The sequence below is a fragment of the Hippocampus bargibanti genome, linkage group LG17 (assembly GCF_051943395.1).
Source record: "Hippocampus bargibanti isolate YZ-2025 linkage group LG17, ASM5194339v1, whole genome shotgun sequence".
NCBI classification, from domain to species: domain Eukaryota; kingdom Metazoa; phylum Chordata; class Actinopteri; order Syngnathiformes; family Syngnathidae; genus Hippocampus; species Hippocampus bargibanti.
Window position 1 is genome coordinate 15958419 of NC_142750.1, and position 26898 is coordinate 15985316.

General features: G+C 40.5%; 2 protein-coding genes across 6 annotated transcripts in view; both read left to right on the forward strand.

The window, feature by feature from the left end:
* The window catches only part of LOC148885980 (actin-related protein 2/3 complex subunit 1A-A), a 20520-nt gene extending 18461 nt beyond the window's left edge, over positions 1–2059 (forward strand). Inside the window, exons 8-10 of the mRNA XM_089019649.1 lie at positions 747–937; positions 1137–1224; positions 1802–2059. Coding sequence (XP_088875775.1) covers positions 747–937; positions 1137–1224; positions 1802–1807 — 285 coding nt within the window. The 3' untranslated portion in view covers positions 1808–2059. The remainder of the gene's footprint in view (positions 1–746; positions 938–1136; positions 1225–1801) is intronic.
* Positions 2060–6955: 4896 nt separating this feature from the next.
* wipi1 (WD repeat domain, phosphoinositide interacting 1) overlaps positions 6956–26898 on the forward strand; it is a 39706-nt gene continuing 19763 nt past the window's right edge. For 4 of the 5 annotated variants that reach the window (XM_089018019.1, XM_089018017.1, XM_089018018.1 and 1 more), the window contains exons 1-8: positions 6956–7319; positions 9359–9441; positions 11377–11546; positions 13922–14018; positions 15867–15964; positions 22659–22751; positions 24465–24535; positions 24687–24794. In XM_089018019.1, the coding sequence (XP_088874145.1) occupies positions 7231–7319; positions 9359–9441; positions 11377–11546; positions 13922–14018; positions 15867–15964; positions 22659–22751; positions 24465–24535; positions 24687–24794 (809 nt within the window). In that variant the 5' untranslated portion in view covers positions 6956–7230. The remainder of the gene's footprint in view (positions 7320–9358; positions 9442–11376; positions 11547–13921; positions 14019–15866; positions 15965–22658; positions 22752–24464; positions 24536–24686; positions 24795–26898) is intronic. The other variant, XM_089018016.1, reaches the window with a different exon arrangement.

The window sequence follows — 26898 nt, forward strand, 5'->3', positions numbered from 1 at the left end:
CTGGTCCTTCCAGCTTTGTTAAGCTTTTTATTTTTGCTTCTTTCAGCTAATTCCATTCTAAACAAATTCAATCTCCTTAAGGCGATTGCTTCAAGAATTCAATTGTCCATTTGCAAGTTACAATGCGTTTAAAGGACAACCGACACCATTTTTTTGTTTCCTAACTGACATCAGAAAAACACATAAAAACGCATAAAAACGCACAAAAAAAGCATAAATGTTAGCAAACGATTAAATAAGTCATTTTGAGGCATCAGGACTGAAATGTAGCATCCCAGAAAATGCACAAGATGGTGCCCAAGCTCCGTTGGAAATGGGCTGATTTGTCTGCTTGGAATTTGTGTCAGCGGGTATCAAATAGTAGTCTTGGTGCAACACACAACGATTCACCATCGCGTTATTTATGTGGTTTTCTTCTAATTTCGCCATCAACACGGATCAACACAAAGTTTTAGACCAAACAAAGTACCCAAAATGCATTGTGTGTCGCTTTCTCGGTCAGTGACGATACCTACCGTGATGTCACGGTAGGTACTCAAAAACAAGACTTCCTGAATATTCAGCACCAGTCTTAAAATGTAAAATATAGCTATATGTGGTGGAATCTTTGTAAAATACGGTCAATAGAAATCATTTGAAGTGATTTTACAAATTATGGACACAACTTGTCCAGAGGCGTCGGTTGTCCTTTAACAGGTATATGGGTGCTCTCTCCCCACACCCACATGGTCATTTATGTCTTTCAGGGGCATGACTGTTGTCCCTACCAGTTCACCTATCAGGGACAAGGCTCTCTGGGATTTGTTAAGAAGCTAGACATTCCCAAGCAATCATCCAAAAGTGGCATTTCAGCCATGCAGCATTTCCGTAATTTGGATAAGAGGGCTACCGAGGAAGACAGAAACGAGTTGGACACCCTTCACCAGAACAGCATCACGTAAGAGAAACTGCTGTTTCCCATGCTATTAACCTTGAGTGAAAAAAAAAGAAAAAAACAATAAAACATTTTTAATCTGAATTAGAATATAGTGTATGAATATGCTTATGTCATTTGTGTCCAGTTATAATTATCATCACCACACTTGGTCCGTAATCATACATACATGTCTTTTGTGCACATCTGTTGTGTCCCGTAGGCAGTTGTGTGCTGTTAAAGGAAAAGCTAGAGTGGAGATGTACAGCAGTGTGGGACTGGATGGAAACATGGTTATGTGGGATTTTAAGGTAGGGTATATATTGTATGTGGCAGAATATTGAAAAATAAAGAATAAATAGAAGTAAAATTTGTGTCTGCATTCAAACAGGACATTACGGTACTTGCCACAGTTTTCGCATGATTACATAATGCACTAGTGACTTTGCACCATGTTGGAAAAAGGATAAAATACAGTATAGGCAAAATGACAACTGAAATTCAAGTCAAATGAAACAAGTGACATCAATCGGTAATATGTACACACTATAGATGAGTACCATGTCATAAAATGACTTTGTTTGAAACATTTCCAATGCTTTCCATTGTGCTAACTCGGTTCCTAAAGTGTCTGGAATGTATTTATTTGTTTATGGTGGAACAGTTTTGTTGCTATTAGGAAAATGAAAGTATTGTACAGAGACAAAAATACTCATCAACCATTTCTCTCTGACCTTTTTTATTTTTTGTTTAATGTTTTTTTCCACATTTGATGCTTCATTTCAATGTCTGCAGCCAATATCAGCAACAGCATCAAGTTATTATTTAACTACTACCATCATCAGATTAGCAAGTAGATGAATTCTAACATGCATTTTTGTTTTGCAGCACTGAGGCAAAGAAGGCTGCTGCTGATTGATCTTGTTCCACAACTGAATACTTGTGAGATCCCTCTGCTGTTAATTATACCAAATCCGCAAATAACCAAAATTAAAGTGATTGATTTAGCATATTGGATAATAATGCCAACATTGTCTGTATTATTGTTATCTGTATCGTCATAGTTCAATAAAATACCTTTGAAATAAGTTGATTTCATAAAACCTTGTTTCCCACAGTTTGGATTAAACCTCAACTTGTGCCCCAGTTCGTTACAGAATACTTCTTTCAAGGTCACGCAAATGAAACGAATGCAACGATGACATGGCTTCAGTACTGTGTCAAGTCTGCAGATTTACATGTAAGGAGGCCTTAAATGGCATGCCTCAAATGTTTTTAATTACTAGAAATGGAGAAGTGTCAAACTCAAGGCCCATGGATGGCTTCAAATGTATATAGAGGTATTTTGAAGTTGATTCTGAGTTTGACAGGGAACCAGTGGAGCTGTGTGTGAAATGGGTGTGAAAGGAGGGGGTTCTTGTGAAGATCTGCACCGAGGAGTTCTGTACTAGTTGTAGACTAGAAGGGATTGTTGTTTATTTCAGCACTTAGTTTGTCATGATAAACAGTGTTATTTCTGAAGGAGTAATTTACAGCACTGTGATTGAAGGGTCTATTTTATTTATTGTTTATTATTTGATTTTGGTGTTGAGTCCTTATATTGTTCAGAAAATGTTCACTTTCTAAGAAACCAATGTTTAACTGGATGTCATTTTTATTTTGGAATTCTTTGGAGATTGACAGACACAAACTTTCATTCATTCATTGATCGGACAGCTTTATCTTCAGTAGGATCACTGGAGTGGTGGAGCCTATCTCATCAGTCTTTGGCAAGTGTATGGGGGACACCCTGAACTGGTTGCCACACAATCACAGGGCACTCAAAAACAAACAAAACAGTGATATCCGCTCTCAGTGTCGAAACTAAATGTTGCAGGTTGGCCTTTGACTTGTCTCAAATACAGCAGAAAATAAAAGCCGAGGTCTACTGAAAGAAAAACAATGAAATACGTTAGAATGCCTTTTTCCTTTATCTTTTGGTCTGACTCAATAATCGATGAGAAGGTTTCTTCAGCTGTCATCTGTACTTTTTTTTGAAGGTGTCGGACGTTTCGCCTCCTATCCAAGAGGCTTCGTCAGCGAACTAAAGTCTTACTGGTCGTATCGGCCCTATTTATATATCCCTAATGTCCAGACATGGCGGCGCCGGACACAGATATGATAGGTCCCTACTCTGAAGTTGAAGGGAGCAGAGGACCACTCCCTGTGGCTCCACTGATTGTTCCTACATTCCTGACTAACGACTGGCCTGTTTGCCCCCCTCCCTCCGGTATCACCTCATCAGCATTGCGAAAGTTGCCTAACCTGTTTTGCTTAAACAGGCTATTGTATGAACGATCCAAATTGAACCTCACCCCACCAGATCGGTTTAATGAAGGATTTTGTTGTTTTATGAGAATCGCTTCTTTTACTCCCCTTTCAAACCATCTATGTTCTTTCGCTAAGATTTTAACCTCATTGTCGTCAAAGGAGTGGTTGCTAGCTTTTAGGTGCAAATGTACTGCCGATTGAGGCCCTCTCGTATTATCCCTGCGATGTTGATAAAGTCTTTTTTGAGAATTTGTTGAGTCTCCCCAATGTACTGCTCCTTACAATTTTCATTCTTACAATGTACATTCTTACATTCTTACATTACATGGTGCAAACATGATAGAACAACTTGAACCCTGACGCTAAGCTTCTAGCCTTGCTCCCTTTCCACCTGTTGCCTTGGACTCACAGTATGTCTACCTTCCTTCTCTGCATCATGTCAACCAGCTCTCTACCTTTACCTGTCATTGTTCCTACATTCAAAGTTCCTATTTTTAGTTCTATACTCTTGGCGTACCATTTCTCTCTTTTCCTACGAGTACACCTCCCTCCTCTCCTTCTTCGACCAACACTAGTCCATTTCCCACCAGCACCCTGAAGGTCAACAATGCCAATGGCGGCCGTTGTTAACCCGGGCCTCGACCGATATGGGTCCAGTATGGGATTCAGAGGTTTGATTCGCATATTTGTTTTGGCAAACATTTTACGTCGGATGTCCTTCCTGACACAACCCTCTGTATTTATCCAGGCTTGGGACCGGCACAATAAGACACTGGCTTGTGTCCCCTTGTGGCTCCATTCACATACATATTAAAGGACAACAGGCGCCTTTTTTGTGCCTAACTTACATCATAAAACTTTTACAGCATCTAACATAAACAAAACATGCAGGCTGATATTTTTAGTCAAACTGCCACTGGCGATCTCCAACCTGGAGAGATCCAGGAGTCCTCCCGCCATTTTTGTGACGTCACATTGGGAACCTTGTGGGCAAATCCGAAGATCCTGGCCCACAAACTGCCTTTCTCCAGAATCAAAACAATGGCTTCAGAGAGTTCAGATTCAGAGAAAACAAGACCTTGAATATTCAGTGCGAATTTCAAAAAAATAAAAATATAGCTGTATGCGGTGGAATCTTTGTAAAATGCGTTCAGTAGAAGTCATTTCAAGTGATTTTACAAATTATGGACGTAAGTATGTTGGCAGGTGTCTGTTGTCCTTTAAGTTTCAGAAATCATAAATCCGGGAGATTTTTGTACTCGCGACTCTATGGTACAAATAATGTGAGTGTAACAAAAGTAAAGTAGAAGTAAATAAACCACAAAAATGCTTTAATTGTTTAATTATACATTCAATTAGTATAAAAGGCATTTTGTTTTTTACATTGTATTTTGTTTCACCTTGGTGTTCGTCCTCTTTGACAAGAGATGACCATCTTCACTTTGGTGGTTAAGATGACTTGCACGTGAGTTTGATTAAAGTGAAGGAGAGTTGTGCAATGTCGTCTGCCTCACTCTCTCGTCCCGGCCCATCTGAATCCAGCGGCAAGACAGAGTCAATATGGCTCGGGATGAGTCAGGATGCAGTGGATGACCGCAGTGTTCTATGTGTCTCACTGTGCCCTACTTGCGCTCCACAACGCTTTGCTGGGCCCACCTACATTCCCGTTGAACCAGTCTAGTGGTTTCCTCCACGCAATCTGCTGGGTCCAGGCTTTACATGTGTAGGTCAACAGGCCCTACAATAACCTACTGTCTAGGTGGCATGCTCATTTAGACAGGGAGACTCGTGGTGGCTGGGACGCCTAAACCCATCACAGATCAAACAGACCTGCCACTGCCCACTGCATATATGATGTTCTGGAAAAGAGTTTCATTTAATATTCGAATGTACTGCCCAATTGCAGAGATCTTGGCTCTGTGAGTGTGTTGGTGATACATGGCTAATCTATGAATAATGGAATGTTTTCCTGGCCCTGTTCTGTTACTGTCTTACTGAGGGGTGCCTCAAGGCACATCCTCAAACAGTATTTTTAGTGTTTTTTTAGGAGACTTCTTTCCTTTGGAGTCTCCTTTACCTTCAGTGTTCTGTTCTTTACAAATGAGCCGTCTGTATTGTGTCAATAGTTGCTTTATAAAGTGAGTATTGTGAGTGTTGTGGTCATAATCGAGAGTCTCCCGACCAGATTGTGAGACTTAACATGTATCTTCTTTTCCTTTCGGCTTTTTCCTTCAAGGAGTCGCCAGAGTGAATCAGTGTCCTCCATCTTCAGAGTTTTGATTCACATGATTTTTTTTGGTCTTGTTTTGTGTTTTCCTTTGTCACTTTTTGTTGTTGTGCGTCATGTGGAACGGATATGGATTGTTCTTCAGAATTTTTGGCCGACATTCATCAAGGAGAAGACTTAAATGGTTGCGCCTTTTCGGCAGCATGAATATGCCAGTACTGTTTTTGAATGGGAGGAATGTCAGTGCCATTCGACTACCATCACTAGACAGCTCTGGGGCCATTGTGCTTTTTTGTGCCTGTAATGAGCAGCATCTTCACAGCCCCGCTTTGTTCAGTGGAAAGGTCGGTGCTGTTGGACAGTCTGCGGCTGGATCGATGCATGGCTTGAGGAGCCCGTGATAAGAAGAAAGGAGCAACAGCGCAGAGTGCTGATGCGTATGTGGAACTGTTGAGGCTTGGAATTGAAGCAGATTTATGTGGGACAGGAGATGTGAAACAATCTCTATTCGTCAATGGATGCTACAGCTGCGTGTTTGCTTTCAACATTTAGCTTGTGGTCGACGTGCACGTTCCACCATGATGTCCCTGATCCACTGATGGAAAGACGCTTTGATCCTCTCCTCTTTCATCTAAGAACTGCTTCATGTAACAAAGAGGGTACAGAAAGTGTGTAAGAATGAATTACTCTCTGTGTCTTTGCGTTATCATATTGGCTTTGTGTTGTCATATTATTTGTTATTTAGTTTTTTTCTTCTTTTGACTTCAAGGCGGCACCGCAAGAGTTGCTGCCTTTCCAGCAGCTCATGTATTTTGTTTTTCTACTTTTGTTCCTTTCATAACTTTGCTGCTGTGAAATGTAAATTTCTCCACTGAAAGACAAATAAAGGCAAATCCAATCCAATCTAATATTTGTTCTGGCCAAGCTTTACATCGGATGCCTTTCCTGACACAACCCTCTGGATGAAGCAGGGCTTGGGACCGGCACAAGAAGACACTGGCTCGTGTCCCCTTGTGGCTACAGAACAAGCAACTCTATGAACTTAATATAAAATGGAGATGTATGCAGGAATCGTTTGTCTGATCTTTCGACGTTGATTACGTCACAACACTGAAACACGAGCCCGGTCACAATACTGTACTGCGACAAATAATAAAGACGTGCCTCCAAACACCTAAAAAAGTGTCATTTTTACGAATAAGATTTTAGTTTTTTTCCATTTTGAAAGATAACATTTGCTTGAAAAAGCTTGTCTGCAATAGAGAAATGCTGTATTTCGTCAATGGGTTGACAAAAAAAGTCAAGTCAAAGTCAGCTTTATTGTCAAATATGCTAATATGCGTGACATACAGCACAGATGAAACAGATGAAAAACAGCAGCACTCTTTCAATCGGTAGCGAATGGAAACCCACTACGTGCCCACGTGTGCCCAATCATAATCCCAGCCAATGACAACATGTTCCACGGCACCACAACAAACCAATCAAAAGAGACAAGCCAGTGACGTCATAGTCAGCTGTTCTTGTTTTGCTTCTTTTCCTCCCTTCTTTTCTGGAAAGTCTGAAACCCGTCCACGGATAATATCGGCACGGAAACAGAATTTCAGCATTTTTCTAAAGGAGAAAACTTGCCAATTTGCTTTGACAACTTAGACGAACACCTGGTTGACTTTTCTGCCACATTGGAGTCGTCGTCCGCCAACATCGAGCAAAGAGGTGCAACCGATCCCAGGCCTCCAATCCACTGCGGAGGGAGGGAAGGAGGTCGCTGGGAATCGGGATGGAGTCAGCAGTGGGTGCCAGCGGGCCTGGTGGACCGAATGGACCGGCTGTCCGGTTTGGATGCGCGTCGTTCAACCAAGACGCCACGTAAGGAAGCAGACACGAATGGGTGACTTCTTAAGGGACTTTCATCTTAAAATTCACCCCTACATGTTGTCTGATCCATCCAGTCGCTTTACTTGGTGGATTTAGAAAGACCGAAATTCCACTTGATTCGTATTTTCCCCCACGGTACCAATGCCAGTGCATTCCTGTGTGTGCAAACAAGTTGCAGCGAGCCATCTATAAAAAACAACTGCACGATGCTGGCACAACATTCAAGCATGTGAAAGCAATTGATTTTGCCGACCGTCTATCATTGTTAGCTTGTGAATTAAGCAAAACCTACATTACAACTAGATCGTGTCTCAATACATACAAGCATTTACGATGCGATCTCGCACATTAAAGGGCCCTGTGCCTGCTCGGGTGTGCTATCTTTCAAGACCAAAGCTACATTTCAAAGGCTTTCAGGAACTACCCACTTATCTGTCATACTTTGCGCGCGGATATAATCACATCCAAACTGTAGGTCTAATTTCCTTGCTCAGTGATGACAGTCTAGCAAAAACGCTTGGGTGTAACGTGTGCATATATAACTCCCAATGGGCGGAAACACTGCAGACGATTAAATTGTGAAAACACTTCCACTCGTCACATATATGACATATCGTGCCCGTTCTCCCAGAAGTGCTGAGTAATGATGGGAAACCGATACTTTCGCTGTATTGACCAAATTGAATATTATGAGTCAAAACACAACACAAGCTGTGTGGCAGGGGCAGGACTGCACGTTCAGAAGAGACGAGATAATGCAGTTTAGCTACATTTTCCAAGAGTGATTTTGAGTTCATTCTGTGAGGTTCAAAGCTTGTGGGGCACTGACATCTGACAATATTGTCATAAGTACAAATTTGTGAGTTAAACGATGTGATATATTTACCATTAAATCAGTACCACATTATACCGTTGTAAATTGGCATATTAAATCATTTATACTGGTCCAAGTAATTTGATCCAGTTATAGAATGGTATAATTCCAGTTTTTAAACCTCTTCAATGTATACTTTCGTATGCTCCATATTTGGCTTTAATTTGGAGCAAAAGTTTGTTTTACCCTTCATGTCCATGTTCTTCCTTTTTTTCGGAATGATCAAGGAAATGGCACTTTTGACAGGCAAGAAATTGGGCAATAATGATAATAAAATCATTAATGATTCCCCTATGACGGGAATATTATTGATTTTTATGCCATGAAAAAAGCAGTGAGCAGAACTGCTTGAGTCATTTAAAAATATGAGTACCATTTTCATTGTTTGGTCAAGCCTACTCATATCCTGTTCATCTCTTCTTCTTCTTTTCCTTTCGGCTTTTCCCTTCAGGGGTCGCCACAGCGAATCAATGTCCTCCATCTATCCCGGTTTTGTGCATCCTCTTCTCTCACACCAGCTCCCTTCATGTCCTCTTTGACCACATCCATAAACCTCCTCTTTGGTCTTCCTCTCGGTCTCCTGCCTGTCAGTCCAAGGCTCAGCATCCTTCTCCCGATATAGTCACTGTCTCTCCTCTGGACATGTCCAAACCATCTCAGTCTGAACATGATATAAAGCGTACGACAGGGTGAAAGGCACTTATGTCTCATCGTCACCTTCTTCTCGACTTCTCCCATTTCACTTTATTTGAAGGGACACAAATTCCATCCGTGTGAGGTCACATACTGCCGTATTGCCGACAATTACAGGATTATCTCATCATAAAAAATGGATCCAATGATGTGTGGTGAGGTTTTTGACTGTTGACTGTTGGCAATACACTTCAATAGTCAGGCATAAAACTATGATCCCAAAATGGAAGATGAGACTATTTTTGAGACTAGTTTTGACTTTCACTGAAACACGTTCCAAATCAAGTATTGATTAACGATTCATCTTTCAAGACATTTCACAATGTTTAACAATGTGATAGGAAGAAAAACAAACAAAAGATTAATGCCAGTTAATTTTTGTTGGATCCTGTGAAATATTTGATTCTGTGCATTAATTGTTGTGTGTGTGTGCTTGTGTATGTGTGCATGTGTATGTTTTTAGGTCATTGGCGTTGGGAACAAAGACTGGGTACAAGCTGTTTTCTTTGACCACAGTGGATAAACTGGACTGCATTCATGAGAGTGGTGAGTATGGGGCTTCAACCTCTTACCCAGGTGAACCACATTGCTGTGAGATTTCTACACAAAAATCAAATGTTAGTAAAGTTAGATTGCCAAGCAATTGGCCTCATACACATTCAGACTTAAATATTTATTGTGTTAAGCAACTCCTTGCCATGGTTGATTGAAATAGATAAAATTGCATTGGCCTGGTCAAAGAAATTTAACTACATAGCCCAACAATTGGACCATATGCCAATTATCCATTACAACTTCCAGCTCTGGCACTTCCGCCCTTTATTTTTCATTTTGTGTGTGTCTTAGATGGAAGGGTTGTACTGCACGGCAGTGCTGCTTGACAAAAAACGTATTTATTTCTTTACTTGTCACGAGAACAAGTGTTTGTAAATGTTCATATTATGTCATTTTCAAAAGCTAAATGTATGGTACTGTATGGGTAGTGGCACTAAAGGAAACATTACTTCAAATAATAGCGATGTACACACGGCAAAACAAGATATGTGCTTGTTTAAGCAGTAGAAATAGTTGTCAACCATTGCACACTGGAATTGGATGTTGTATTTGTGAAAAATATTGCTTATCAAAATGAGATAGATGATGACAAGGAAGGTCCCAGAGCAGAGCCCTGGGGCACAACTGTGGTGACTGGGATTGATTCGACGCAAAATAATTTAAGTCAAATGATCAGAAGTGAGATTTAACAGTTTCTACTGTTAAAATGGAATGACCTGCGATTAAATGTCGACCAGTTGATGTACCCCACCTACTGGCCAAAGACAGCTGGCTTAGGCTTCAGCACGCTCGCTACCCTCATGAGGATAAAAAAAGCTTCAGATAATTGAGGAATGCATTTCGAATGACAACATTGTAATGAGTCCTGATATAAAATCCACAAACCACTATTAAATAACTACTATTCATGTATTACTCCAATGCTTATTTTCACAAGAGTGTTACCACTACTTATTTCGTTCAAATTCGTGATATTCGTGTTATTTTACATCAAAATTCTGTGACTGTCCCTTGAGAGTTTTGAAGGCGCTTATAAATTAAATGTATTATTATTATTATTATTATTATTATTATTATTATTATTATTATTATTACAGTAAAGTCTCGTTATATCGATAGCCAAGGGAGTCCGAAAAAATATCGATATAACCGGGACTATCGATATATCCGATATCGATATAACGAGACTTTACTGTATTATTATTATTATTATTATTATTATTATTATTATTATTATTATTATTATTATTATTATTATTATTATTATTATTGAACTGGATTTGCCTTTATTAGTCTCCCAGTGGAGAAATGTACATTTCACAGCACCAAAGTGATGAAAGGAATGAAAGTAGAAAAAACAAACTACATGAGCTGCTGGAAAGGCAGCCACTCTCGCGGCGCCGTCTTGAAGTCAAAAGAACAAAAAAAAAAAAAAAAACTAATTAACATAATTTGACAACACAAAGACAATATGACAACACAAAGTCACAGAGAGTCATTCATTGTTAAGCACTTTCTGTACCCTCTTTGTTACATGATGTAGTTCTAGATGAAAGAGGAAAGGATCAAACCGTCTTTCCACCAGTGGATCAGGGACATCATGGTGGAATGTGCACGTCGACTACAAGCTAAATGTTGAAAGCAAACACGCAGCTGTAGCGATGATGATGATGATGATGATGATGATGATGATGATGATGATGATTATTATTATTATTATTATTATTATTATTATTATTATTATTATTATTATTATTATTATTATTATTATAAAATATCCGCTCACTGCGGACTTCGTTGTAATTATTTAGAGCATGTGTAAAAAGTAAGAGTTATTCATCAAGTTATTGACTCTTGTGTTGTTGGAGTAAGCATTACTTAATTAATTGTCCTTGTTGTTGCCTGTATGTCTGCTTCTTGTCCCAGCAGAAGCTTCCGATGTCTACATCGTTGAGCGTCTCTTCTCTAGTAGTCTGGTTGTTGTTGTAAGCACCAGCTCGCCGCAGCGCATGAATATCTACCACTTCAAAAAAGGCACAGAGATTTGTAACTACAGCTACCCCAACAACATACTGGCTGTCAAGCTCAACAGACATGTAAGATGGGGGTGGTGTCAAAATGCTTTACCACTAATGAATCACCACACCGCTTTAGTTTTCTCTGAACTGGTTCATTGCCATGATGTAGCATTTGTGTTCTTTTCCCATGTAACACCATCCATATATGTATGGTGACAATTCAAATACAGTGGTACCTCTACTTATGAGGGCCTCTTCATGTGAAAAGTTATGAAATGCTTCAATCTAGCTGGCTACCTAGCTGGCTATTTGATATCTATTAGCTAACTGGCTAGCTCTAGCTGGCTATCAGTTATATATTAGCTAGCTAATCTCGCTCTCTAGCTGGTTATCTAGCTGGCTACCTTGCTCAATATCTATTTGATATCTATTTGCTAACTAGATATTTAGCTGGCTACCTAACTAGCTATCTATTTGCTATTGATTAGCTATCCATCTAGCTAGCTATCTATTAGCCAGATAGCTAACTTTCGATTGATTTGAGTTATTCCAGGTTGAGTGAACGCTGGCGCATGTGGCTGCCGCTGCTCACCCACAGAAAAACTGATCCTGTGACTGTACTTGAGAGTTTTGAAAGGCATTTATAAATGAAATGAATGCTGGCTAGATATTTGCTCTCTGTTTGCTATTTATTAGCTGGCTAGCTAGCTGTATAGCTGGCTCGCTGATGATAGCCAGCCAGCCAGCTATGTAGCTGGCTGGCTAGCTAGCTTTCTAGCTGGCTAGCAAGCTATCTGTAAATCTATTGGCTGGCTAGCTTTCTAGCTAGCTAGCTATTAGGTATCTATTATTTCTCTATTAATGAGAAGGTTTCTTCAGCCGTCATCTGTACAAATTTGAAGGTTTCGGACGTTACGCCTCCTATCCAAGAGGCTTCGTCAGCGAACTAAAGTCTGACTGGTCGTATCGGCCCTATTTATATATCCCTAATGTCCAGCCATGGCGGCGCCGGACACTGCTATGATAGGTCCTATCCTCTTGGATAGGAGGCGAAACGTCCGAAACCTTCAAATTTGTACAGATGACGGCTGAAGAAACCTTCTCATCGATGGACCACTCCTGTACGACTGAGAGCTTACACAGACGTATTTATCTATTAGTTATCTAGCTAGCTTTCTATCTATTTGACTAACTTCCGGGGTGAGTGAACGCTGGCGAGTGTGGCTGCCGCTGCTCACCCACAGAAAAACTGATCCTGTGACTGTAAAGTGACCTTGAGAGTTTTGAAAGGCGATTAGAAATAATAATAATAGTACTAATAATAATAATAATAATAATAATAATAATAATAATAATTATTATTATTATTATTATTATTATTATGATCATCTTCATCAGTGTGTCACAGATGTTGTCGTGACGCGCCTTTATCACCTGATAAAGGCGCCACCTCCAGCTGAACAAGGTGCGTCACCTAAAACACCATTGTCTATCATAAAAGAATCCATTACAAAATAGATAATAAGGCGACAGAATGAACTTAACACTGTAACTGTAACTGTAACTGTAACTGTAATGAGTCGACATAAAGGTGGCTGTGCTATTTACAATGCAAGAGTCCAGGGTTTATTTTTTTTTTTTCACTTGTGATTATAAAAGAAGCCTGACAGCAGGTGGCAGGAACGAGTGGCGCTATCTCTCCTTTCAGTGCGGGTGTAACAGTCTGGCTGAAGGAGCTACCCAGTGCTGTCGGGGGTCAGAGGAAGTGGGAGGGGCTGTCCATCATAGCTTTTAGTTTAGCTAGCGACCGTCTGTTGCCCACCTCCTCCAGAGAGTCCAGGGAGCAGCCCAGGACAGAACTGACCCTATTGACCAGGCGCTCTAGTCTTTTTTTGTAATAGAGAGTAGTTTACACTTAATTCTTACTCAAACCAGCAATAGCAATATAGAAGATGCCTGAATTGTGATTAAGGAGATTAAATGACCTAAACAAACATGCATGGTTCCTTTTTTTAAATCGAGTGGTGAAGTCGTGTCATGTTATCACAACATATGCAAAACAGGATGACAAAAAAGATGGCTTTCTCACAACTCAGTTACCTGTTTGATGCCTTGTTGCTCCTCGAGTGTGGGAGCGGGAATGATCAAAATTGTGGGAATTTGCTAAACATGCTGCTTTACTCAGCATCAGAATTAAAGTGAACCCACCAATCAAACACTCCATTATTCCATCACATCCGATTACTCAAATAGAAATAATCTGTAGTCCCATTTATGTAAATCCAGTCCAAATTGGTTTTATTTTGGATGTTGGTATTACACAATGTCTTTTTTCAATTCCAGTTCTGTTGGTAGTGCTTGTGAAGGTCCTAAATACCCCAAAACCACCGCTTGTATAAAATAACTGTCTTTATCATAAGAATTTCTTTTTTTTTTTTTAATTTCTTTTGTAGAAGCTTGTTGTGTGCCTTGAAGAAGCCATTTACATCCACAACATCAAAGACATGAAGCTGCTCAAGACTCTGCTTAATATTCCGTCCAACCCTTCAGGTAAAACTTAAAAACACATTATGTGAACTCTTATTGTTTCAGCGCTACAACCACCACTGAAACTTAGGGGCAAAACAAACTATCGCTAAGCATCCATCAGTTGGATTCATATTATGGCCCCGACCAATTATCTTTTTGAAGCCGTTGCAGATTTCTGGTTGGAAAAATTATAGATTCCTGGTTCGGCTCGTGAATTAAAGAAATATCAATTTACTGGATTCATCCACCAATTTACTGATCCGCTTTATACTCACAAGTGTCGCAGGTCTTGCGGAAGCCTATTCCAGCTGTCTTTGGGCAGAAAGTGGGGGACACCCTGAACTGGTTGCCAGCCAATTGCAGAGACGAACAATCACCCATGCTCACATTCACACCTCAGGACAATTCATAGAGTCTTCCATTAATCTGCCACACGTTTTTGGAATGTGGGAGGAAACCGGAGCACCCAAGGTGGCCTATTACCCATTCCCATGAATCCCGGGGTTCAGTTTTAAATCTAGTGTTTGAAAAATATAACTCACCTTTTTGGTTCTCAAAATGCCTTGTGTGATGTAATGCGTTTCATCAATGAAATTACAAGCACATCCTTTCAAATAGACTGTATGTGTTTGGGTTGCCGCTAGTTCAATATGTATTACAGTTACGCAACACAATTATTTTGGATTTATGTTAAATTGTGTTTTTGTTTTATTTATTTATTCGCTTTTTTTGTTTATCTGTTTGTTTTAAAATAGTGACATCCAGGTGAATTCCTTGAACAACTAGCATTGCTTACCCAAGCATTGCTTGTACAAATTAAATTTGTTTTTGTTTTGATTGACATAGAATAGAACTTAGTCTGTGTAAGCTCTCAGTCGTTCAGGAGTGGTCCATCGATGAGTAGGTTTCTTCAGCCGTCATCTGTACTTCTTTGAAGGTGTCGGACGTTTCGCTTTTATCCAAGAGGCTTTGTCAGCGAACTAGAATTTGCTGGTAGTTTTGGCCCTATATATACATATATCCCTGCTGTCCAGACATGGCGGTGCCGGACTCTGCTATGATAGGTGCCTGCTCTCAGGTTGGAGAATAGTCATCTGCTCCAGAGGACTATTCCCTGAGGCTACACTGATTACTTCTATTGTCCCGACTGATTACTTCCATTGTCCTGCCTGATTATGGGATCTACGACTGGCGTGATTGCCCCATTTGCCCTGGTATCACCTAATCAGCATAACTAAGCCTACATGGTCTAAGAAGTCACTTGTAAGAACGGTCCAAATTAAACTTCATCCCACCATGGCGATTTAGTGAAGGGTTTTGCTGTTTTATGAAAATAGCTTCTTTTACTTCCCTTTCAAACCATCTATTTTCTTTCACTAAGATTTTAACCTCACTGTCGTCAAATGTGTGGTTGCTAGCAACATAGAACTTGGTTCAAACACAAACAATGATAGAAACAGCATAAACTGTCCTCTGAATCAGTTTTCACCGCCTTTCACCACTTTGAGGCACAAAAATGGTATTATACAATGCATCTTGATTTATATAGCAGTTACACAACTGCTGCAGGTGTAACAAAACAGCTAACAGAAACCTATTTTGTTCGACTTTATCGTTGCTTGTCTGCTACTAAGGATAATAAGTGTCCAACTTGCAATGACCATTGGAGATACCTCAATAGTTCAAATAATTCATGACATTTGGATACGTTTGGATCACACATTGATAACAAGCATGTATGGAGCATGTACACCCATGTCAATGTTTCACTGTGAACAGCTATTGTTTGTTGTCTGTGTAAAATGAAAAAATACAAAAGCTCTTTTCTTCTCTCTTTTTCACTTTTGCACTAAAATGATTTCTTTTCAGGCCTCTGTGCTCTATCCACCAATCATTCCAACTCCTACCTGGCATACCCCGCGAGTGCTACGATGGGAGAGATATTAGTTTATGATGCCAAAAATATGGTAAGAAACAAATCAGAACACAGAAAACAAATACGCTGTCTGTAAGAAAATAATCTGGTTCAAATTAAATAAATACAGTAAAGTCTCGTTATATCGATATTCAAGGGAGTCCGAAAAAATATCGATATAACCGGGACTATTGATATATCCGATCCTGCGCCGAACTGCATTAAACAAAAGCCGCCAAAAGAGGGCAGCCAAGCGCCATATAAGAAACGGAGCTGGCCATTAGCTCCCTTTTTTTTGGGTGAGAGATGTTCCCCCAATGTTGCCTCAAAATGGCACATATAATTCTTTAATGATTGTAAACATGTATGCTTTAATCTTCAGAACTACAGTGTATTTGAAACATATTCATAACTGGATGTGTAACAAGAAAGCATATTATCCGAATCTGAAGCCATTGTTTGGATTCACAAGCAATGCAAGACGTCTTGGCGTGGTCATTTTTATTTGCATTTGAATAAAAAGTGACATCGGCTGTCCTTTAATACACAGTATGGAATGTTAATCATTTTCAAAATCATCGCGCTTCAGCAGACAAAACAAGAAACATTGTTGCAAAAGACGATTGCATTCATATACAGTACAGTGGGCATGTACATAACACAACAGGGAAACTGCAACGCTTACATCTTATTGTATTATGTATACAATTTAAAAAAGTCATCAATCTTCTTCTGCTTCCCATTTTTACCTTTTAACACAAACACTTCAATCTCGTCTGCTACACACGAGCTAGCGTCTGAAAATGAAAATGGCTCTGCTACACGGGTGCTGGGCACGTAACCAAGTCACCTGACCAAGTCGACCAATGGCGCGACCGATGGCGTGTCACGTGACAAAGTCACACGGCCAAGTCTACCAATAGCGCGACCGATGGCGGCTCATGTGACCAAGTCGACCAATGGCGCGACCGATGGCGGCTCACGTAACAAGACACGTGACCAAGTTGACTAATGGCGCGACGGATATATCGATATAAACAACAAAAATGGCCGGCGGGGGATGAAAAGGAGCACCGTAATAACCGGATTATTGTAATAACCGGGTATCGTACTAAACGGTACTAATTATACATAAAAAGACTAGAAATGTGCAAGGGAAATGAAAATAGTGTCGTAATAAGCGGTACGATCGATATAACCGATATCGATATAACGAGACTTTACTGTATATCACCTTGTGAAAGTTATTATGTTATTTTGTATTAAATACTGCATGAGGCAACATTTACAGGCCATATAGTATCAAAGAGACCAATTAGTTGAACAACCTTTTTTGACTGAATATCTTTTTAATTTAACAGCTAACCTCCCATTCCCGACCTGTGACCGCACATACACATGCACACACGCATGCCATTCTGAGCAACAGCCATAACAGACCCTCGCATCAACAAAACAGAAAAATAAAGTAGATACAAGACAAGACTGAGTTGTACAAAGGAAATTACTGCCCACCTCAGTGTGAGGAGACCTGACACATGGTGGCAGAGACATGAAAATGTACCATTTTTTAGCAGAATCATCCCATGATTGATCCCATTGCTGCTCCTGAAGCTTCAGATTCTCTTTCTTTATCAATGCCATCGTCATTGCAAATCAAAGAAAGTTTGAATGACAATACACAAACAAATTGATATACAGTGATACCTCAATTTACGAACGCTTTAGTTTACAGATTTTTCGGTTTACAAACATTCAATTCGCGAGAATATAATCTTGGCATACGAACTAGTTTTCGGCAAACGAACCAAACCACATGGAGCACTACGGTGGCTGGCGGACTAGTTTTCGGCGGAAGAACACCAAATCACACGGTCGAACAACTATTTTTCATCACCCCTTTCCTTGAGTGCATACGCGGTTTGTTATTAAGGATACTTTTGCTATTATGGGACCGGAAAAGATCCCACCACAGGTTAATGTTCAGCCATAGAGGACACAAAACAAAATTATGGTCGAGCAGAAGAAGGAGATCATCGAGAAACACGAACGAGGTGTGCCATTGTGTGACTTAGCGTCCCACTACCAGTATGTTAAATCGACCATTGCTACATGTGGCTAAGGGTGTTCCTGTGTTGTCTAAGCAACGGTCTCAGGCAATAGAAGAGGTTGAAAAACATCTGTTGATTTGGATTAACGAAAAGCAGCTAGCAGGGGACATTGTGACTATTATCGCCGAGAAAGCACGCCAACTTCACTCGGATATCATCAAGAGGCAACCTGGAAGTTTGTCATCCATTGACCACTACCATCACAAAGGTAAATAAAACGACTTTATTATAAAGTACAGTTTATTTCTTTAATTACAATACAATAGCACATTTATTATACATGAAAAATAAGATATATTTTGTGTAGTTTTAAGGCTTATTTATTATACAATTCTGTTTTATGGTGACCTGGGAATGGATTATTCTAATTTTTAATGGTTTATTGTTGGAAATAAATGTTTGGCAGATGAACTTTTTGCCTTACACACTCTTTCTGGGAACCAATTAAGTAATAAGCTGAGGTATCACTGTATTTCTACTTGCTGTATTTACAGACTGTATTGTAGTGGACACAACTCAACTACATTTATAAATCACTTTACAACAAGCAGAATGGAATAGTACAGGGTACAGGGATCACTGATCCAGTTATGAATATGATTCAAATAGTTCTGAAGAGGAAAGCATCAATGTTTGCAATCGATTAAAGAAGTCCTCCTGTATCAATTCGAGCCGCCAGGAGTCCAATGTAGCGTCCCAGAAAATGTTGTCCTTTAAAGGACAACCGACGTCACTTTTTTGTTTCGTAACTGACATCAGAAAAACGTTTTATAGCATCTAAAATACCTAAAACACACGGTATGATATTGTTATTCAAATGCAAAACACCAATAAAAATGACTTAAAGTGTCCAAAATCTGCAAAAAATTGAGCTGTGAATTGGGCATTTTTTTTCAGATTCGGAGAATATGCTTTCTTGTTACATATCCAGTTATGAATATGATTCAAATAGTTCTGAAGAGTTCATACATGTTTGCAATCGATTAAAGAATTTATTCCGTGCCATTTTGAGGCAACATTGGGGGGAAATGTCTCACCCAAAAAGAGGCAGAAAATGGCCACCGAGCTCCTGTGAGGAATGAATCAGCCCGTTTCCACAGGCTGATAAATTCCTTACATGGACCTTGGGCGCCCTCTTCTGGCTCTTTCTGGTGCAACAGGGAGTTTTCAGACCAAGCAAGCAGTGACGTGATGGAAGGACTGCTACAATGTGTCCTTTTTTTTCGGTCAGGGGCGTTCCTTCAGTGACGTCACGTACGGACTCGTCACCAACTGAAAAACAAGACTTCTGGAATATTCAGCGGGAGTCTTAAAACGTAAAACATAGCTAGATACAGTGGAATCTTTGTAAAATATGCTCAGTAGAAGTCATTTGAAGCCATTTTACAAATTATGGACACAACTTGTCCAGTGATGTCGGTTGTCCTTTAAAGGACATTCAGGAAGTCTTGTTTTTGAGTTGGTGACGAGTCCTGACGTCACGTCACGGAAGGAACGCCCCTGACCGAGAAAGGACACACAATGCATTTTGCGGTACTTGGTTTGGTCTGAAAACTTCGTGTTGATCCATGTTGATGGCGAAAATAGAAGGAAAACACATAAATAACGCGATGGTGAATCGTTGTGTGTTGCACCAAGACAATTATTGATATTCTCTGACACAAATTCCAAGCAGAAAAATCAACCCATTTCCAACGGAGCTCTGGAGCCATCTTCTGCATATTCTGGGACGCTACATATCAGTCTTGATGCCTCAAAATGACCCGGAAGACCTTTAATCGATTGCAAAATGTTACCTTCCTCTTCAGAACTACTTGAATCATATTCATAACTGGATGCGTAACAAGAAAGCATCTTCTCAGAATCTAAAGCCATTGTTTTGATTCTCGAGCAAGGCAAGACGTCTTGGCGTGACGTCACGAACTGGGGGCGGGACTTTCTGAAATTTTTTATTGGTGTTTTGAATTTGACTAAAAATATCAGCCTGCGTGTTTTGGGTATTTTAGAAGCTATAAAACGTTTTTCTGATATCAGTTAGGAAACGAAAAATGGTGTAAGATACAATGAATATAGCAGACATCCTAGAATTGAACCCTGTGAAACCACCATACTGAAGTGGAGCAGGGTTCACAGCAAAGAAAAACACTCATGCCCACCAGGTGCTGCAAACGAGCCACGAGAATACTGTGATCAGTCATATCCAATCTGTCAATCCCAATAAACTGCAGTGTCCTTTTACAAGAGCAAGTCTTAAAAAAATCGAAATATTTTATTATCCTTGCTGTCATTGCCTTTTATCGAGCATCTTCATCTTTATTAAGTTCATAGAGTTGCTTGGTCTGTAGACACAAGATGACACAAGCCAGTATCTTATTGTGACGGTCCCAAGCCCGGATAAATACAGAGGGTTGTGTCAGGAAGGATCATCTAATTCAAAAAGCTTGGCCAAAAAAAATGCAAGTATAAAAAGGCATATTTGATTACATATGTCAACGATGCTTTTTTTTATACTTTCACTATGTGCAGTTCTTTATGAAACATTTTTGCATAGTTAGAGTATACATTTCAGGCCTCTGACATTTCTATGATGCTTAGAATACTACGTTTTTTATCTTTTCAACCCCCCCCCCCGCAACTCTTTTCAAATTGCTGATGTGGACTGCAAATTTCCCCATTGTGGGACTATTAAAGGCTTTCTGATTCCGAAATCAAACCTCTGAAGATGGAGGACACTGATTCGCTGTGGCGACATCTGGAGGTAAATCCAAAAGGAAAAGAAGTAAAAAAAAAATTAATAAACCTGACTTTATGCTATGCATCATTTTAAAACCTGACAGGAAGACCTCGGTGGTATTATGTTTATTTACTTTCACTGCACGTGCACCGCTTTACCCAGATTAAAAAATAAATAAAAGATAACTTGGACCATCATGACCAAGGTCGGGTTTTCTTCAGCTCGGGTTTCACCACTTGTAATCTGGTGTTTGTGATTTGCATTTTTGACGGCTGGATTAGTTGAAAGAGAGTCATTGAGAGAAGGGAAGCGTCTCCAAAGAGGGAAGTCCACTCTGGCACCAGTCTGAGTGAGATGAGCATGGGTCTGAGTTATGGCTAACAACAGCTCCTCTATGTATGTGCTAACTGCTACATTTTTGTTTATTAAAAGACCGCTATACCAGCGGTTATGTGCATCATTTGTCGCACTGAGGGGCATTACCATATATTTAAATTGTTGGGGAACTACAATAGAAGACATACTGCTGATGATAATAGCCAAGGCTGATTTATCAATAATTGGGAGAATGACCTGTAAGAAATACTGAGGAAGCGTCTTAAAAAAGAGCATGATGGCTTAGTCTGGAAAACGACATCCTCTGAAAGCATCAAGGAAGCAAAAAAAAACCAACACTGTTAAACAAGAAACACTCCCATTAAACCGTGTGAATTCTGTCATTAAACCGTGGTTTGAGTAGCTTTTGATTGGACAATTTTTAATGGAGCCGCCGAATTCACTAAAGTACGGCAGGATTTCCATTCTTGTAGTTTTCATCGCCGTGGGTGAAATGTACTGCAACTGTGTTAGATTATGAATCTTTTCAGATTAAATCTTGTTGTTTTTCCTGGTTCAGTTCTTCATTTGTGGCGTCAAAATATTCAATCAGCAGGAAGTAAGGTGATATACAAAAAGAATATTTATAATTCAGTCAGAGCGCCGAGCAAGAGAGAGAGAAAGGGACCAGTGAAGAAGGGGGAGGCTGTTCCCCCAACAGATGTTATTTAGTATACCTTTGTGGGAATTACCTCATTTCAAAGGGAGCCAATCGGCTGTGACTTAAGGCGTGGAACATTAGACTGAAACATGATATGAGTGTATACACTACAAATACATGAAGTTATAAGGCAAACTACACATATATATATATATATATATATATAGTAAAGTCTCGTTATATCGATATTGGATATATCGATAGTCCCGGTTATATCGATACTATTTCTATGCACGCATGGAGAAAATTACATGCAAACAGGGTCGGATATATCGGTAGTCCCGGTTATATCGATATTTTTTCGGACTCCCTTGAATATCGATATAACGAGACTTTACTATATATATATATATATATATATATATATATATATATATATATATCGATATAACATCGATATAACGAGACTTTACTATATATATATATATATATATATATATATATATATATATATATATATATATATATATATATATATATATATATATAGTAAAGTCTCGTTATATCGATATTGGATATATCGATAGTCCCGGTTATATCGATACTATTTCTATGCACGCACGGAGAAAATTACATGCAAACAGGGTCGGATATATCGATAGTCCCGGTTATATCGATATTTTTTCGGACTCCCTTGAATATCGATATAACGAGACTTTACTATATATATATATATATATATATATATATATATATATATATGCGCACCAATAAAGTGATTCTTCACCATCAGAATAAGAATAATAATTCCTACAAAAACAATGGAGAATTTGCAGCCGTCGCAACTTGGACCCAAATTAAGTAGAGTGCATTTCAGTGGGATTTACAACATATATGTTTTGTAAAATCCTGTTGTTTGTTTCAGAGCACAGTGGTGATGGTCCCGGCGCACGACAGTCCTCTGGCAGCTCTTTGCTTCAATGCATCAGCCACCAAACTTGCCAGCGCCTCGGAGCGGGTAATCCTGACTGATAGATGCACCATCTTTACAAATCATATCTTATCTGATATGTGCTGTTTTAATATCGATGAGTCTTAATGTGCCTTACAGTGAGCGCTTTCGTGGTTGACTGGTACTCGTAAGAGGGAGCACATAACTCTGGCACCCCTTCACTGACTCCTGATACATTTCAGAGTTATTTTGTTTTTCTTTTTTCTTTTAGACTTATTGTCTTCAAATCTCTAAATGGCCTCGCTCTTCCTTACCACCACGAGGTCATCCACCTCTACATACCTTTCCGATGCTTCAGGTCTGCTGACCAGACATTATTAGATGTGCCAAAAACTAATCGGAGGCTCAGAGGGGATTGAGCCTTTTCCGTTGCTGGTCCCACTCCCTGGAAGGACCTGCCACTGAACATTCCGCAAGCCCCCTCGCTACCCATCTTTAAAACCCGTCTCAAAAGTCACTTGTACTCTGGCCTTCGACTTCATCTTGATATCACTCCCTGGTGCTTTCGACTAACTTTGTGACTGCTTTATTTCCTGTATACAATACCTGTACATGTTAAGCGCTTTGTTGCAGCTTCAGCTGTTGTTAAAGCGCTTTGTAAATCAATATGTACTGTATTGTCAACTGTATGTAAATAACCCGCACATGGAGGTGGGCATAGGCGGAGTCCAACAGATCGGACTACCGGCAGCCCCCTGCAACCGCACTAACCTGAAGGTATTCTTGAGTTCCTCACTCATGACACTGGAATACAGTGGGTGTGGCCAAGTTTGTGGAGGATGGAATTGCGCGCCCCATCCCTCACACCGAATCCATTAGTAGTGCAGGCTTCAGCTTCCAGCAGAAGCTACGTCACGTTCGACTCCGATGGACTGCCAAGGAGGATGAGGATGTAAATAAGTTCAAACATTCTACTAACCACAAAAAACGTCTATCGATTATTTTTTATTCTTCTACTTTTACTGACATACTGTGTATAGTATATACTTATGTATGCACAAATACACACTTAGTGCTGCTGGCAGAATTGTAATTGGAAAAAGCATGGGTGTAGCTGAAACTTATGGCTGCTCACACATTTTGCACAGTTGCAGCAGAGGAGCAGACATTTGAGTTTTATATGTTTTGTGGGTTGTACATCAAACAATAATAGGTCCAATAAAAAGTTTTAAAAAACATAGCAATCTCAATGAGCTACGCACAGAGCTTACAAGAAGCACAACACGGATCTGTCTGCTCATCCTTTCGAAGATGATTTCACGTAGCCAAAAAAAAGTGCATTACTGTACTGTACCTGTAAGAAGGATCATTCCAAACTCAAGGTTGTAATGCATAATTGGAACTGGCATAGTTAAATGGTTTTCAGCTTCCAGCCAAGAGTTTGCGGTTTTGATATCCCGGCCCCTGTCACCATGTTCAGTGTCTTTAAGTAAGATACTGAACCAACCCCCAGTTGCTCCCAATGCTGGTTCATCAGTAGCTTAATGAGAAGCGCTTAGAATGCCTTATCGGTGGTAAAGCAGGATACAAGTGAAAGAAATCCTCTTTATCCAGGCCACATGTACAGTAGCCCTATCTATAGTACTGCAAATTATACACCCGGTGACAGCAGTATTTACAGCTGCAAGTCCCTGTTTTGTTTTCCTCAGCATCTGGCATCCTGCAAATGTGCGTTGTTCATGTTTAAGGAGGGTAAAGATCATCCTCACTGTCTCTTAGGGCACTGTAATCCGAGTGTTTTCCATTCCCGAGGGCTTCCGTCTATTTGAGTTTCGTCGTGGTATGAAGAGGTCAGACACCGACCGCATTTTACATCTACATACTGCATCACTTGATAACATCACTGCATGACATGTACGAACATGTTTTTTTTCAGTCATCTCTGTGATTTAGCCAGCTTTAAATTTTTGTGTTTGCGTTATATGTCTGTTTTGTCTGCAGGTACGTCAACATCAGCTCTTTGTCCTTCAGCCCTGACGCCCAATTCCTCTGTGCTTCCAGCAACACTGAAACAGTACATATCTTTAAACTGGAGCAAGTGGGACCAAGGTATGCACACACATGGATACACACACACACACATATACACACACACACCAGAACCGTAGAGGCACAGATATCGTGGTATATCTGACAAGATCCAAGGTCTAGGTTGTCCTTGTGATGTGCCCGACTGTGCCGAGGCTCCGAGGGGTGTGTTGAGTAAACAGGTGAAAAACTTTGCGAAGCAGGAATCAAATGCTCGCGAGACGGGATTTCTACGTCATCACCCACTCGTACATTTGCTGTTCGTTTGAAATAAAATGGTTCACCGAGATGACAATGAGCTGACGTCTACCAAAACATCTGTGCAGAATATGGACTGGAAACCACAAGGTGAAAATGGGAAAACACCTCCAAAGGTGGGAGAGAATGACCTAGCAAAGGTCCTGTGGGACTTCCAGATACAGACTGACAAGATGATAATCGTCTCACCCCTTGGGTGGTGTCTGTCCCCCATGTTTAGCTCGCGTCCTCTACCAGAGGCCAGGAAGCTTGAGGGTTCTGTGCAGTATCCGTGCTGTTCTCAGCACTGCGCTTTTCTGGACCGGGATATCCGATGTTGTTCCTGGGATCTGTTGCAACCACTCATCTAGTTTTGGGGTCACTGCCCCGAGTCCATGGTTGTCCCTCTTCCAGCACCTCATCCTCCGTTCCCCATTGTCTGAGACATTCTCTGAGTACATCATCCGTTGGAGCCTTTTCTTTGATTTATTCATGCAGTTTGGATGTTTCATCCTGGACAGTGGCTCTCACCTCCTTCCTTACGGCTTGTGTACAGTCTGAGGGGGCTGGATTTGGGATGGAACCCTATATGCATGGTGAGAAGCTTTCAGGTCTTAAAATCTGTGGACTGAATCTCTTGCTTTGGCCACCTTGTTATTCCTGCAGGGTATCTGATCACTGTCAGGGTATCGCTGATTATTGCCCGTGTTTTGTTCTTGCCATTGAGCTGGCTCCTTGGGACTTGGTCACCCGCTGGAGGTACTTGGCCCTAGCCGCTTTCCTTGTTGACAGTTCAAGGTTGCTATTGGCTTGTGGTATATCGTGGTACTTGGAGCGGTTTTCAATGTATGCTATTGTTCCTTCAGGGTGTGGACGACCTTGCCCCTCTTGGTTACCATCCGACTACATTTCTCCAGCCTGAATGACATCCCGATGTCACTGCTGTAGATCCTGGTTGTGTGGATCAGGGAGTCTATGTCCCTTCGGCTCTTAGTATACAGTTTCATGTCATCCATGTAGAGGAGGTGATTGATCGTAGCTCCATTTCTGAGGCGGTATCCGTAGCCTGTCTTGGAGATTACTTAGCTGATGGGATTCAGTTCTATGCATAACAGCAGTAGGGAGAGTGCATCACCTTGCTATATGCCACATTTGATGGACACTTGCGTAAGTGGCTTGCCATTGATTTCAAGTGTGGTTTTCCACATCCTCATCGAGTTTGCAATGAAGGCTCTTAGGGTCCTGTTGACCTTATACAACTCCAAGCATTTATTGACCCATGTGTGTGGCATCGAATCATAGGCTTTCTTGTAATCTGTACCTGTAGCACAGATTGGAATGGTGGGACCTGCAGTCTTGTGCAATTGTTCTGTCAACCAGCAGCTGATGTTTGGCGCCTCTGGCATCTCTACCAATGCCTTTCTGTGCTTCGCTCATGTATTGATCCATATGTCCACTTATCTTAGCCACAATGATGCCTGACATGGTCATGCCTGACATGCCTTCCATGGTCTGGAGAGACAGGTATAGGCCGATAGTTGGATGGAACTGCACCCTTTGAGCCATCCTGGGGGACTCCCATCCATCAGCAAATGGTTCATTTGTGCTGCTCGGCGCTCATGGAGTGCTGTGAGTTTATTTAGCCAGTAGGTGTGGACCATATCCGGGTCTGGTGCTGTCCAGTTTTTCATATCTGAGACATTTTCTTGTATATCTGCCCAGTGATGGTCACTGGGTTCTGTTCAGGGTGGTTGCTGTGCTCCTCTTTCAGAGTCACCAGCCATTGTGCACTGCTGTTATGTGTGACCTCTTTCTCACATATGCCTTTGCAGTGTCTTTCAGTTTCCAGTCTTGGAGGGTCTTCCCTGCTGTTAGAACCCTGCCACTG